General features: G+C 42.5%; 1 protein-coding gene across 1 annotated transcript in view; it reads left to right on the top strand.

Annotated features, from left to right (window-relative positions):
- Positions 1 to 15,695, top strand: part of LAMA1 (laminin subunit alpha 1) — a 148,876-nt gene that overhangs the window by 116,968 nt on the left and 16,213 nt on the right. Inside the window, exons 45-53 of the mRNA XM_065398699.1 lie at positions 86 to 229; positions 1,676 to 1,809; positions 2,136 to 2,286; positions 2,851 to 2,975; positions 6,442 to 6,592; positions 7,454 to 7,598; positions 12,933 to 13,074; positions 14,555 to 14,669; positions 14,884 to 15,054. Of these exons, the coding sequence (XP_065254771.1) occupies positions 86 to 229; positions 1,676 to 1,809; positions 2,136 to 2,286; positions 2,851 to 2,975; positions 6,442 to 6,592; positions 7,454 to 7,598; positions 12,933 to 13,074; positions 14,555 to 14,669; positions 14,884 to 15,054 (1,278 nt within the window). The remainder of the gene's footprint in view (positions 1 to 85; positions 230 to 1,675; positions 1,810 to 2,135; positions 2,287 to 2,850; positions 2,976 to 6,441; positions 6,593 to 7,453; positions 7,599 to 12,932; positions 13,075 to 14,554; positions 14,670 to 14,883; positions 15,055 to 15,695) is intronic.

Genomic DNA, 15,695 nt, shown 5'->3' with positions numbered 1-15,695 from the left:
CTTGAATTTAGCTAGCCAAAGGCTAAATCTGTATTCCAGACGTATGTGCTGTGTACAAAGAGTATACCTTTTTTTTTTTTTCCAGATTAAAGTTGCAATCTCAGCGGACAGAAATTGTATTCGTGCCTACCCACCCCAAATTTCTTCCACTAACTACAACACCTTAACATTAAATGTGAAAACAACTGAACCTGACAACCTCCTCTTCTACTTGGGTAGCAGTGGCAATGTAAGTTCAGTGTTGTGGAGATTCACTAAAAATGTTGCCTATCTTTGAATATATAATATATTTGACTTACATTCTCATTTGTACCAAGTACTCAGGCTAGGGACTGGGCAGATGTATATGGGAGAAGGAGGGAAATGATCCCCTGTCCCAGACCATGGTAGGGCTGATGTAATCCCCACAGATCCTTACATGCCAACCACCCTACCCTGCAGGAAAGAGGATAAGAACAGAAGGTCCAGCAATCCTGCCTTTTGCCCTCACTCTGCACCACACATGCACACAGTGCACTGGTTTTGGTGCCAGAGTCATCCCCTGCTTTTACAGAGAAAGCAAGATTTGTCTCTGTTGGTCATATGTCGAGGCCCTTGCTCAATGTATGGGATAATACTTATACAAGATAAAGGTGATCTTGTGTACATTATCTTGCATGGAATCCTCCTTCCACAAGGTGGACTCACCATTTGTCGGGCGCTTGAGCTGGGATCAGGCAGGGCTCCCATGACAGCACAGTGTCAGTTCCCAACCATCCCAGTAGATGCATGGTTTGCATAGCTCCATACAATCCCTGGCAGTGCTTCATGTTCCTGTTATTTCTACATTGACCTTTTGAGGTCATTCCAGGTGTAAGAGAGGGGAGAAGATAGAGGGAAAATAGACATATACCACTGGGATGAATTTGCTGGTTCTACTGCAGGTGTTTCCTTCATTGGGCATGATTAAGGCTACATTTTAGTTACGGGTATTTTTATTAAAATTTACAGACAGGTCACGGGCAGTAAACAAAAATTCACGGCCTGTGACCTGTCCATGACTTTTACTATATACCCCTGGAGGGGTGGGAAGCCAAGGTGTGGGGGATAGGTGGCTCCCTGGAAGCAGCCACATCCCCCTCACTCAGCTCCTAGGCAGAGGTGTGGCCAGGCAGCTCTATGCGCTGCCTCAGCCCAGAGCGCTGGCTTCGCAGCTCCCATTGGCTGGGAACTGGGGCTACCTGGCCACGCCTCCACCTAGGAGTTGAGTGAGGGGATGTGGCTGCTTCCAGGGAGCCCCCCAGGTAGGCGCCACTCAGAACTTACCTCACCCGTCCCATGCCCCAACCCCCTGTCCCCTCCCACACCAAACTCTGCTGCTGGGAGTGTGGCGCAGTGGCCTGAGACTGCCCCAGCAGCAGACGGTGCGACTGGCGCAGGGGCTGCCTGAGCTGCCCCTGAGCCAGGCACACTGGCCACTGCAAAGTCACGGAGGTCACAGAAAGTCATGGAATCCGTGACAAACTCGCAGCCTTAGGCACGATTGGCTCATCGTAAAGATCCATGAAGGTAGGATATATAGGAAGAGTTTTAGAAACAGATATGAGATTTTCATCCAGCTGGAAAGAAATGTATTAAACAAAACAAAATGACATACTCTATGTAATGCGTTAAAGCAAGAATCACCATTTTCCAGAGTGACTTCCTGGCAGTAGAGATGCGACGTGGTAAGGTGGCCTTCCTTTGGGATGTGGGATCAGGAGCAACAAGACTGGAATATCCAAATTTTCAAATTGATAACAACAAATGGCACAGAATACATATAACCAGGTAACAGAGGTTTCGATCATTCATTCATTCATTCATTCATTATTTGTTTATTTATTTATTTATATTGCCTAGGAGTCTGATAGCCCAGGACACCATTAATGTGAGTAACATAAATATTTTATTCTGTAAAATGGATTAAAATGAAAGTTCAGTTTCTGCTAGTAAATTCAAATGAATTTTTACCTAATGTGGAGGCGTGGTTTAGTGTAGTGTAGAAGTGTACGGGCTACTTAGCTACCCAGTGCAAGAAGTAGTTCAGCAGTAAGCCGGGACCATGCACAGTAACTTCTGAAAGTGTTTAATCCATTTGTATTTGTGTTTGTCAGGTTTGGGAAAACTGGTACATTAAGCATAGAGGAAACGAGCTCTAATCAGAAGTCCTTAAGTAAAACTGCAACTGCTCCTGGGACAGCTACTGTACTGGATGTAAACAAATCAACACTAATATTTGTTGGAGGACTTGGAGGGCAAATCAAGGTGAAAATCTGAAAATGCTATACTGTAAATGGTTTTTATCCTGTTAGAAATACTTTTTCAATTAGAAATAATCGCACCAATTAGATACTCTACAGAGATAATTGACCAAGAAATGTCAGGCGTGCTGTGCAAAAGGCAAGGGTGCAAAATGGTATCCAGAGCTATCATCTCATTATAAAAATCCCCAGGAAACTGTGTTTAAAATGGTAATTCTGAAGTGCTGAGTGTGAATGCGTAGGAGGTGTTAATTCATACTAAATAGTTTCCTTTCTTCTCTGTTTCTCCTTATGTCCTATCCTCCATGACTAGTTATAAGTTGTCATTGTTATCCATGTAATTGAGTATAAATGGGTCAGGACTTTTAATTTTCTTTTTTACTTATTGCAAAACTCTTCCACAGCGATGTGAAGTCTGATTATTAATAATAATGCTAAAACATTTTTGTTGTTCTTCTGTTATGATTTTCCCCTAACATGAATTAGAACTGAATGGAGAAGTTTGCTGGAGTAGTTCTAAAGTATTTAACATTAAGTGTATTCGTTTAATATGTTTCCTCTCTAATAGAAATCGCCTGCTGTTAAGGTGACTCATTTTAAAGGATGCATGGGAGAGGCATCCTTGAATGGAAAATCTATTGGTCTTTGGAACTACATTGAAAGAGAGGGCGCATGCAACGGATGCTTTGGAAGGTAGTGATTTGACCACTGTTTTCCTGAAAAGCATAGAGTGGGAGTGTCTGTATAGTCATAACCTTTTATATATGTTTGTATGTTAGTTAAAAAGTGTGGTGCACTCATGTAAATTGCAGTACTGCATTGATTATTAGTGGAATTTTAAGGTTAATGCCAAATTGTAGTTACCATATGGTTTTTCAGTTCATGATATGGTTTTACAATTGATCACATGGCTCCACAACTTGCCACATATATTTTCACATTAGTTGTGTGTGTTTGTCCATTGAAACTAATAACTACCAGTGTACATCTATATTTTTGGAATATTTGGTTTGTCTAATCATTTCAAACAAGGCATATTTATTCCTCTCCAGTGAAAGAAAGAGGTCTAAAGCATTATTTTAAAAGTCCACTCCAAATTTGTGGCTATTATATTTATTACCACTCTCACAGTTATTCTGGAAAGGGGTTGTGGACTTGTGATGGGGTGTACAAACCCCACACTGGAGAACAAAGGGTTAAGGAGCAGCTCTGGCCCAGGTGGCTCTGCCCTGCTATTTCTGCAAAGCCTGCACAAGCTGGAGGCGGAGATTAAAAAGGGAAGCAGAGCAGCTTATGGGAGGCAGGCTGTGGAAGGGAGCAGACCTCTTCTCTGAGCTCTGGGGAAGTACAGCCGAGGAACTCTACAGCCAGAGACCTGGCAACACCGACCTGCCAAAGCCTGCAAAGGAGAGACTGGTGACTGATTGCAAAGGGCAGAAACTTTAATTTGATTCTTTAACTTATCTTGTGGGGAAGAAGAGGACTTAGGTAGAAAGTGATCTAAGAGGACATTCGAGGTGGTGAGACAAGGAGGATCAGTTAGCTAAGAAATCTGGCATCCAGGGAAGAAAAAGGAAAGTATACCACACCAACATTCTGAAGGCCTGTAAAGACCAAAAGGTACTCCTCATAACACCCTATCCACCTGAAGTAGGCCCTCAAGCACCGGTGACCCCAGAATCCCAAGCCATACCGATGGGGGAAGAGCTTCAACCAAAGCAGGAGGCCCAAATGCTGAAGCTAATTGAATCCTTCCATGCCATATTTTTAACCTTGCCACGTTGAACGGACTCACCTTGTGTATCATCACATAGCCATTGAACCAGGACAACAGGTCCATGAGAACCCGTGACCACTCCCATGAAAGATGTGGGACACAATGGAAGAGGAAATACGACATGTCACCTTCAGGCCCTTGAAAGTTCTGGACTCACTGTGAACCTGGCCACATGTAAGATGGCAACTAATTTCTAGAGTTAATATTCTAGAGTTAGCTAAGAAATCTGGCATCCAGGGAAGAAAAAGGAAAGTATACCACACCAACATTCTGAAGGCCTGTAAAGACCAAAAGGTACTCCTCATAACACCCTATCCACCTGAAGTAGGCCCTCAAGCACCGGTGACCCCAGAATCCCAAGCCATACCGATGGGGGAAGAGCTTCAACCAAAGCAGGAGGCCCAAATGCTGAAGCTAATTGAATCCTTCCATGCCATATTTTTAACCTTGCCACGTTGAACGGACTCACCTTGTGTATCATCACATAGCCATTGAACCAGGACAACAGGTCCATGAGAACCCGTGACCACTCCCATGAAAGATGTGGGACACAATGGAAGAGGAAATACGACATGTCACCTTCAGGCCCTTGAGAGTTCTGGACTCACTGTGAACCTGGCCACATGTAAGGTGGCAAACCGGGAAGTTACATACTTCGGTTACACTGTGGGGAGGGGCAAGTTATGAACACTAATCGGCAAAGTACAGGCCTTAGGAGCCTGCCTCATCTCAAAACAAAAAACGGAGACGATGCTTTTTGGACCCAGCAGGCTATTATAGATAACTCATACCTGACTTTGTCACAATTACAGCACCCTTCACAGCCCTCGTGAGGGATACCAGTCCTAAGAAAATCATTTGTGTCAGGAACCAGTGCTTTTTTTATCCAGACTTTTCCAAAAACACTACAAACAGATGCTTCTGATGTCGGACTTGGAGCAGTCCTTTCCTAGGATGTTGAGGGAGAGGAACCACTGGTCCTCTATATAAGTAGAGAACTATTCCCATGGGAGGTAGCCTATTCAGTCATAGAAAAGGAAGCCTGAGCTGAGAAATGGGCGGTAGATGCCCTAAGATACTGTTTGCTGGGATACCCCTTTTTGTTAGTAACAGACCATCCTGTCTTTGCTGGTTGAACAACATGAAGAAGGCCAACCCTGGAATTATGCAGTGGTAGCTTTCCTTACAGCTGTGTAGTTTTTAGGTACTTCACCAAGCTGGGAAGGCCGACCAAAACACAGATATTTTTTTCACGAGAGGGTGGGGACCTGGGTGCAGAAGACAAGACCCGGGGAAGGGTATGCAATGGGGTATACAAACCCCATGCTGGAGAACAAAGAATTAAGGAATAGTTTTGGGCCCTTTACTTGGCAGGGAATCCAGCAGGGGAAAACCCTGAATGCTCAAGAGTCCAAACTCCAAGTCCCTGGACTCAGGAGAAAGTACTGAAGCCGTTGCAGGCACCGAAAGACTTCCCCGAAATCAGACTTTCTTTTGTATATCCCCAAAAGGATGGACTGGAATATGTGACCTGGCTAGGGAGGGGGCTGAGCCACAAAAGCAGGGAAAGACCTCACAAGACAGAACTGTAATGGAAAAGGGATATATCCTGCCATATCCCTGCTTCACCAGTAGGTAACGCTGGTGGTCAGTGTACCATTTTGCAGGAGTGTTTTCTGCTTACATCTCTAAATGTTTGTATATTTAATAGGGTTGAAATGAAATAGGTTTGGCAACAACTTTTTGTAGAATGTCCCATTTAGAACCAGCAGAGGGTGTTGCATGATTATGTATAAAAATGTGGTTTTTAGAAGCATTGCAAGGAAAAAAGATAACAGAATATTTGCTTCAGAGTGGTAGCCATGTTAGTCTGTATCAGCAAAAACAACGAGGAGTCCTTGTGGCACCTTAGAGACTAACAAATTTATTTGGGCATAAGCTTTCGTGGGCTAGAACCCACTTCATCACATGCAATATTTGCTGTAATGTAAATGCAGTTATGCAAGGAATTTGGAAAAATGCATGGCATTCTGTAACTTTGAGAGTCAGAGTGGTAGCAATTAATTCTTTCCTTTGGGAACTGTAGTGTTTTTTCTTTTATAAAGAGTGGTAAAGACTGATTTTTCTATCTTGGGTAAATTCTCCCCCAAAGCTAAACTAGATATTCAATAATAAAAGTGGCGCTTGGCTGGAATCCTTTAATTATTCATGACATTCAAGATTCAAGTCTCCTTCTACGGTCTCACTTCCTAATTATATTGCTAGTGGCTGCCCCAACTGATTTCATTCTCCTAGGTTGCATATGAAATATTGTGTCTGGAAAAATGCAAATCTGTCCTGTGGTATTCAGCATTTCAGCAACTTCTTTTTTCATTTTTATAGCCCACAGGATGAAGACACTTCTTTCCATTTTGACGGCAGTGGATATTCAGTTGTGGAGAGGGCCCTCCGCTCCACTGTGACTCAGATAATCATGTTTTTCAGCACCTTCTCGCCTAATGGGCTCCTACTGTATCTTGCTTCTAATGGCACTGTAAGAAAACTGTTGAGATATTACATTGATCAAAATTGTATTTGGAAACTAACCTTGTAAAGGTTTGCTTTTTCCCCATCTTTCTGCTTCTCTGTCTTGGAACCAATTATCACCTTGTATTGTGACATGTATATTTTATATGATTTTGACCCCTGAGAATCTCTTTGAAGCAATAGAATTAAAATATAAATATTCTCCATGGAGTATTAGTCCATGATGATAATTCAAAATATGTTAAAAAAGGGTGGTAATCTAAGGAGATATTATCAAGAGGCCCAAAATCAACAAAGGAAATGTATATGTGACATTTATTATTGAAACCTGCCTCAGCAAATGGGCTAACCAATCCTGATGGTGGCTCAGACCACCCTGCATAGTAATGGGGTAAAAACAAAAGGAATCCAAACACGGGGATATCCTTCCAGAGTATTATTACCAGGGATCCGAGTTTTCCCATGATAAAAACCGTAAAATTCTCCCATTAAAGAACATAAAAATCCATGTTTTTCTGTGACTGAAATGAAATGGGTCACTGGGGCTTGGGCTGTCTGTCCCAGATGGCAGTAGTAAAAACTAGATTCACTGTAAAAATGCAAATTTACACGTTTTTCCATGGCAAACAGATTTCTAGGATTCCTGATTGTTGCTAACTTAATGTTGTTATTATTATTACTATTATTATTAAAATGGTATTAAAGAGATTAGATTTTCTGAACATAGGAAAAGTAGGTGCCCTGAGTACAAGATATTTTGGATACATTAGTCACTTGCAGTTTTTTATAAGGATATTCCAAGACCTTTGAAGTATTCATTATTACATACTTTTTGTTACTCAGTGTATCTGTATATTTTTTTCTGCAGAGAGATTTCTTGTCCCTAGAGCTCGTTGATGGCAAAGTTAGATTAACTGTTGATCTTGGTTCAGGACCTCTTACGCTTACAACCGAAAATCGTTACAATAATGGAACATGGTACAAAATCTCATTCAGTCGTAACAAGAAGCAAGGTAGGACACAGACTGAAAAGTAAATGTTTATGATTTTACAAATAAGTGTCTGAAGTAGTCATTAGGAATGTCACCATTCCATGCCAGTTTTGTCTGGTTATTCCCAATGCACATTCATTCTTTGACAGCCATTTTTGTGGTGCTCTCTTGTTGAAAGTAATTGCAATGCCAGTTTGTTGCGTGACATATGCGCACTCTGATGCATGAATGAAGCTTGGCCTTGATATTATTCCCTTTATTCATTTTTTTTTTATGTGTAATGTGTAGGAAGAAAGGAAAGCATATTTAAATAGTCTTTAAACACTGGAACACTGTTATCTTTTTCATAGTCAATTGTTTCCTCCACAGCCTCATTATAAGTGCACAAGAGGAGTCCATAAGGGTTAACAGCAGACCTTTTTCTCTGACCTGTCATTAGCTCTACATCCCATCCCTGTCTTGATTGATATTCAGTACTCTATGCATTGCAGTCCAGCTCTTTGGGTCAGGGACCATCGTTTTGTTCAGTGTTTGTGCAGCGCTGAGCACAATGGGGTTCTAGTCCATGACAACTTCTAGGTGCTACTGTAGTAATAATAATAATAATAATAATTAATAATAATAAAAAACATAAAGCTATGGCTTAGGGTGGCTAAATTTGCATTGGTGTTTGTAAAGAGAAACTGGTACAGTCAGATGGCATGCAAGTTAACAAAGGTACTATCCAAGATATCTCTCAGCATGGCCTCTATAAATACCTTGGAATCAGGGAACTGTTGAAGTTACAACATGAGGAAGTTAAAGAAGAAGTGAGGAAAGAATATTACAGACAAATAAGAACCGTTCTTAGGATAAAACTCACATAGAAGAATTTAATCCGAGCCATTAATGTGGGTGATTCCAGTAGTACCATACACTGCCAGAGCAATCAAGTGGAATCAAGAGACGAAAATATCTGACATCCAAACAAGAAAGCTCCTGGTGATGCACAGAGTAATGAATCAAGAGTCAAGAGGTGGGTAGGATGTACATCTGATGATATGATGGAGAAAAAGGTTTGCTACAGACAATGAAAAATATAACAGCAAATTATATGAGGAATCAACCAAAGTGAAGATCCTCTGATCGCAAGAATAAGCAATAGCTGAGCATGTGTCCCAGCGCAAGAAAGCATAAAAGAAAAGAGAAAGCAAATTGCCCAAGAAAGACTTGAAAGAGTTAGACAGAAATCAGTGCACAGAGAGTGATGGAGAGAGATCGAACCCATTAGTGATCAAATATTAGCAAACTCATGGCTTGTAGCAGGTGTGACAGTGTGACAACTTCCTGCAGTATCCTGGACAAACCTTACTGAATTAAGTTAAACTTAGTTTAAGTATTTTAGGAGCTCACTGTATTAAAAATGTAAATGTAAATATTTACGTGTTACTGTGGGATTGTATGTAACTTGTCTGGGAGACATGATTAATGGGAAGTGGAAGTGTTATGTGCTTCAAAGGATTCTTTTAAACAAAGGGCTAAGACAAGCATCTGTGAGTTGGGCAGGCTTCCCAGAAAATACTTGCAAGGAGGTGAATGAAAAAGCCCAAATCTGGACTGGATCTTTTGAAGCTTTATCAAGGGGAGTGGTCTGTTGTCTCTGAATTACCTGTTCCCAAGATCAAAAGGCTCAAACAGCCTAAAGGAGTAACTCACAGATTCATGAGCATGCTTGTTCTGAGCTAACAGCTGATGAACTTGTGACCACAGAAAAACCTCTTGGTGGATGTGAATGGGCTCCGATTTCCTCTCCAGGAAAACCCTGGCTGGTAAACCCTCTGGGTGAATTAATCAGCACACAGTTCCACCAAGGTACCTTCACCACATGTGTTTATTGTTTGTCTCTTTCTTAAGCTCCGGGTACAATACAACCAGATGGCCTCAGTTATGAAGAGCCCCTTCCTGCTCCTTGACTTAGCCTTTTCAACTTTCTGCTTTCCTTCCTGGGTTCTCCAGTTGGTGATCTAATCACCTCATTAATTCGTCAGGCTACCAGCCCGTGTCAGTGCTCTGTTCCACCTTAGCCACACCCAGAGCCCCAGGTGTTCTAAGTGACCAGGGTGCTGACTTTCATAGAGCCTAGTTTGAAGCAAGACTGTCACAGGCCTGGTCTACACTACAGAATTAGAAGAGTAAGCGTAAGGCAGCATATGTTGACCTAACTCTGTAAGTGTCTACACTAAGATGTAGTTCTCACTGATGTAACTCGCCCACTACGCTGACTTAACTTCGCCTCTGAGAGAGGCATAGCACTTAAGTCAATGTAGGTAGGTCAACACAGGTAGGCCAGTGTAGACATTACATTGTTTGAACTGTTGCCGCCTTTCAGAAACTGTTCCACAATGCCCTACACTGGCAGTTAAAGCAGTGCAAGTGCTCCTGTCAAGGACACATACCACCGACACAAGGAGCGTAGTGTGGATGGGTAAAACCGATTCAATTACAGCAGTGGCTGTACATCAATGTGTAACTTAGGTTGACTTAATTTTGTAGTGTAGACTTGCCACAGTTGGGTTTGAAGGACTGTTCATTGGCCAGGGCTAGGGTGATCTCTGATAAGCTTATTAGTATGTGTGTGGGTTCTTCTGTTGTTTTAATGTGTTTTCTCTTTAATGACTTCACTTTAGGAATAAATTCACCTGCTTAGAAAGAGCTGTGTGGTAACTTAATTGTGGCACTTACACAATTACTCAGGAGAATAGGAAAACAGGCCTGCTAGCACAGTCTAACTTTGCTCTGGAATTCACAGGATAGGCAGGGAGCTGTGCAACCTGGAAATAGCCTGGTCAGGAGGGAGAGAGACGTGGTCTCTGCTCAAGAGAGGGGCCGGTTGGGGATGCAGGTGCAGTTTCCCTGAACTGTAGTGAAAGGATACTTCAAGAGACTGACAGATAGCCTCATTATAAATGTACCCTTAAGGATTAATTACATTGGAAACAACATTGACCGACATAACTACTCTCCAAACTGCAGAATATGTTCCAAACAGGATGAGACGGTGTCACATGTGTTGAGCTCCTGCAAGAGCTGGGAGGGAATATATGACCAGACACAGTGAGATCACCAACTGGCTTCATTGGAGCCTTTGAGCCAAATAACAGATTTAAATGAACCACATTGAAAGAGCTCTAGAGAATGAAGAGGTTAAGATTTTATGGGATCTGGCAATTTTCACAGACCAAACGGTGCAGGCAAAGAGGCTGGACACAGTTTTTGTAGAAAAGACAAACAAGAACATGGCAATTGATATTGCCATACTAGCAGCCAGAAACATTTAAAAAAAAAAGAAGAAAAGATGGTGAAGTATGAAGAACTCTGCCATGAAGTGGAACAATTATGGAAGACTAGAACAAATACGATCCCCGTGATTACTGGAGTACTTGGAGCAATCCCTAAGGGTACGAATGAACAATTCAAGAACACATTAGGATACGAGACATCATGATCAGTGACCTCCAGAAGACCGCACTCTTAGGCATTGCGAGAATGTTAAGGAAAGCCAAAGGAGAACAAGTGCATTTGAGCACCTAAAATGCAGGAATTCTATGGAGGGTTTAGCAAAACTCCTAACTACCCAAACCTACGGAGTCGATTTGTGGTCAGGATTTATTGGTGACTCATGGGGATAAATTTTAGACAATAGCTTTTCCCTTTTGTGAAGGTGTGAGGGAGCAGGGCCCCCACTTCTGTTAATTTATAATGTCCTTCTCTCTCCCCCCCCCCAGTTTGTAGCACATGAGGGGTTTTCTTAGTAAAACAAACAGCCAAAAGAAAGGTCCTCTCCCCTCTTTTTCCCTTAGAGAGGGAAATCTGTATGAAAACAAAGAAAGGCAAAGATGGCCTGGCAATCAGGCAGTCTTTCTAGATTCAACCCTTTCGGCTTATTCTGTCAACACATTTATTGCCTTTTAATGGGGTCAATCTCTGGCCCCTCCTCTCGGGACATACTGCTTTGTAGTTGGGCTGTGCAGATTTGAGAGTGGTGAGGCCTGCTGCTGTCTCCCTCTCTGCTGTCAGCAGTCTCTGAGGCAGAGCAGCCCTTCTCCTGTTCACCGCTCCTTCCTGTGGGGCAGTTTTCCCTTTTTAAACTCCACCCACTCCAGCATTGCAGTGCCCGTTGTTGGTGTTGAACAGGGCAGAAGAGCTTAGGGTGACCAGACAGCAAACGTGAAAAATCGGGACAGGGATGGGGGGTAATAGGAGCCTATATAAGAAAAAGCCCCAAAAATCGGGACTGTCCCTATAAAATCAGGACATCTGGTCACCCTAGAAGAGCTTGTTAGTCTCCTCCCCAGAAGAGTGAGGGCGTGTCCATTCACAGAGGGGCTATTTCGTTTTAAATCCCCATGATCTCATTAAGGTTAAGATTTTGTCATGGGTGTTTTTAATAAAAGTCCCAGACAGGACGCAGGCAATAAACAAAAATTCAAGGAAGCCCGTGACCTGTCTGTGAGGGGAGGACTACAGTGGGAACCCCACCAGGGGCTGATTGCTGGCCAGTGCTCCAGTCCTGCCGCTGCTCCTGCGGTGGTGGTTGACCCAGCCTGGCCGTTGCTCTACCCCTGGGGCTGCTGTAGACCCAGCCGCTGCTTTGGCCCTAGGGGCTGACCTGTCACTGGCTACTGCTCTGGCCCCAGCCGCTGCTCTGGCCCTGGCTGCTGCTCCATCTCCGGCGGCCCTGGGCCGCTGCTCTGGCTGCTGCTCCTGCAGCCTGGGCTGCTGCTCTGGTGTCCCCAGGCCACTGCTTGAGTTGCTGCCCAGGTCACTGCTCTGGGCCACTGCTCCAGACAGCTGCTCTGGCCCCTGCGGGCTGATCCAGTGGCCGCTGGCCACTGCTTCTGTGGCCCAGAGCCACTGCTTCTGCGGCGGCAGCCTGCTGTTCCTGCAGCTTTGGGCCACTGCTCCTGCAGTGGGGGCTGACCACCAGCCGCTGCTCCAGTCCTGCTGCTGCTCCTGGGCAGGGGCTGACAGCTGCTCCAGCCCTGCCACTGCAGTGGGCTGTAGCTGAAGAAGTCATGGAGAGCCATTAAAGTAATGGAATCCGTGACCGCTGTGACAGAATCATATCCTTATTTATTATACATAGATACTTTTCTGTTGGTTTCTCCAAAATCTGTTTGCTTTTGGTAAAAGAACTGGCTAGCTTATCTAAAATCTTGAGAGTAAAATAGATTCAACTTTTATAATGAAAAAATGACTATACGTGTATTCGTTTTACTTGGGAAATTATTGTACATTTCATACAAAAATATTGCCACGCTAGAAAATCATGTCTTAGTGTTTTTATCCGCTGATCTGTACTTCCTTTCTTTGCAGGAGTTTTAGCCGTCATGGATGCATATAATCTTAATTATAAAGAAACCAAGCAAGGAGAATCCCCTGGGGTAGCCTCAGACCTCAATCGCTCAGATAAGGACCCAATTTACATTGGTGGACTGCCAAGATCAAGGGCTGTGAGGTACAGAGTTCGTTCTTCCTTCTGTTTCTTCCCTCTGCTTACGTGTTTGTAAGTATTGGGGAGGATCTTCAGCTTGTATAAATTTATAGTTCCATTGAAGTTACTAAGTTATGACAGTTTACCCCAGCTGAGGATCTGGCCATTACTCATTATTATTAATTATTTTCATCAGTGGATCTCAAAGTGCTTTACAAAGGGAGGTAAGCATCATTGTCACCATTTTACTGATGGGGAAACTGAAGCAGAGAGGTGACATTACTGCCCTAAAGTTACAAACAGACCAAGTCTCCTGGGTCCCAGTCCAGTGCTCTATCTAGACCACACTACCTAATTAGAACCACTAAGTGCCAGGGATCAACTGACCCATCTACAAGATGTAGTCCATGCTGATGTCTTTATACTTTAAAGTGTCTTTATACTTTATACCTCTTATTTAAATAACAATTGTCATTACTCCAGTGCTGTTTATAATGTTTATGGTTTTAAAATACCATATAGATAGAGTAGTGAGGGCCTTGTTTCTTTTTAAAATAGCCAGATCAGTCTATATGTTACTGAAGTGTAAAATAAAATCAAATAAAACCATAGTCTGAATGCATGTAAATTTTATGTAGACACCATGGTTTTCAACTAGTGTTAATGGAAAAAAACCTGTTCTTCAGCATACATTTAAAAAAATCTTAAAATGGAATTTTTGCAACTCCGTCTCAGTACTTGGACTAGAGGAAGACCAAAAATAAAATATCCCAATAGGAGCCATTTAAAAAAAATAATTTGTGGATGTCTCCAGTTTACAACATATGCTTTCTCTATTACACACCCACACTGGTCAATTCTTCAAGCTGCTTCAATTCAGCCTGAATATAATGGCTCTAAAGTCTATATCTGATTTTTCCTGCAAATGAGGTAGTTTGATTTTTATATGGCATCTCTGTGCCTGGATAATTAGTGCCCACAGCTGAACCCGTAGGAAGGCACAATGAGCCAGTCCAAGTTAGACCAAGTCTTAGATTGTTCTAACTTGCACCAGAGAACAATTTATTCCCGGGATAGCTCTAATAAGAAGGAATGGGTGGGATAGGTGGGATAGAGTGCCTTTACCTCCTCCCTCACTGAGCATGTGTCATTGCAGCTGAGGAATCCCCCCCCCCCCCCCCAGCTTTGGAAATGAGTCATACTTTGGTTTTGCAGTGCATTGCTGTATATTTGTGTGTTTCAGCTTTTAGTGCTGTCTCCTCTAGATTTGGTAGTTCAGATAAGATTTAATGTATGTTGTGCAGCTACATTTTGGCTCAATTTTGCTCCCATTAAAAACAATGAGAAAACTAACCCTGACTTTAAAGAGCAGGATCAGCCCTTTAAATCAATCTCTTCTTTTCCTGTTAAATAATGTAACTTTACATTTTCCCCAATAAATCCCAATTTAAATTATTAAACCAGTGTTTTGTTTTTACCATGGAAACTATTTTTTTTCTTTCAGGAAAGGGCTTAACAGCAGAACATATGTGGGATGCATTAAGAACCTGGAAATATCCCGCTCTACCTTTGACTTGCTAAAAAACTCGTATGGTGTGAGAAAAGGCTGCATACTGGAGGTAGAAAACTCTGGCAGCTCTGCTGGGTTGTTATACTCTGATTATTGCTGTGTATTAAACAATGCATCAGTGTTTTGTGATTAAATGTAGACAGTAAAAGTGTTTTGATTTATTGATAAATTATCAATTAGTCCACTATTGGTATTGTTCTTTCGCACTGGACATCTCATAGGGGACAAAAGCTATCATTTATTTCTCTCCTTTTGCAAAACAGCCTATCCGTAGTGTTAGCATCTTGAATGATGGCTACATTGAGTTGCTACCTAAGTCCCTGTCTCCAGAATCAGAACTGATGGTAACTTTTGCTACTAAGAACAGTAGCGGCATCATCTTGGCTGGTCTCAACAAAGGAATGGAGAAGCGACGACGCAGACAAGCACATTTGGTCGGTACTAACTGCTTTTAAACCTGAAATACTTTTTCACAACTTTGCTTCAACATGTCTTATCACCTGTTTAGTTTAAGAATATAAATTGGATAGCAATGCTAGAAAAAAACCCACTGGGGCGTGAGTAGGAAGTTTTTCTCAAGCAAATGACATCCACTCTTTCAGAATGTAAACTTTCATTACAAATTAAAAAAATATATCTAGCCCTGATGGTTGCAAAGAAAGTCTTCCAAATATGGGCCAAACGTAAACCAGTGCAGTGGTGTGTTCCTGATTCTGCAGACAGACAACTCCAATACCTCTGCTGCTGCTCATGGTTTTGCAGAATTGTGGCAGAGTGAAAACTGACCAGAGCATTGTTGATTTTGCTGCTGCTATGTGGACAGGTTGAAATTGAAAAGAATCAGGTCAGTTTCACCCTAATACTACTGAGAAAAGCTATGAACAGCAACAGAGGCAGGCAGTGGGGAGGAAGACCCAAACACAGAGATTGGGTAGGAAGTAGAGTAGTGAAGGCACCCCAGACATCTGATTGTAGCAGCCAGGAGGCTGGTAGAAGGGTAGGATAGTAGAGACCCACTCAACCTACAACATTCAACAGGCTCTGGAATGAGAGGGAGAACAGAGGGAGAGACAAT

The sequence above is a fragment of the Emys orbicularis genome, chromosome 2, assembly GCF_028017835.1.
Source record: "Emys orbicularis isolate rEmyOrb1 chromosome 2, rEmyOrb1.hap1, whole genome shotgun sequence".
Taxonomy (NCBI): Eukaryota; Metazoa; Chordata; order Testudines; family Emydidae; genus Emys; species Emys orbicularis.
This window is presented reverse-complemented; position numbering and strand designations above follow the sequence as displayed.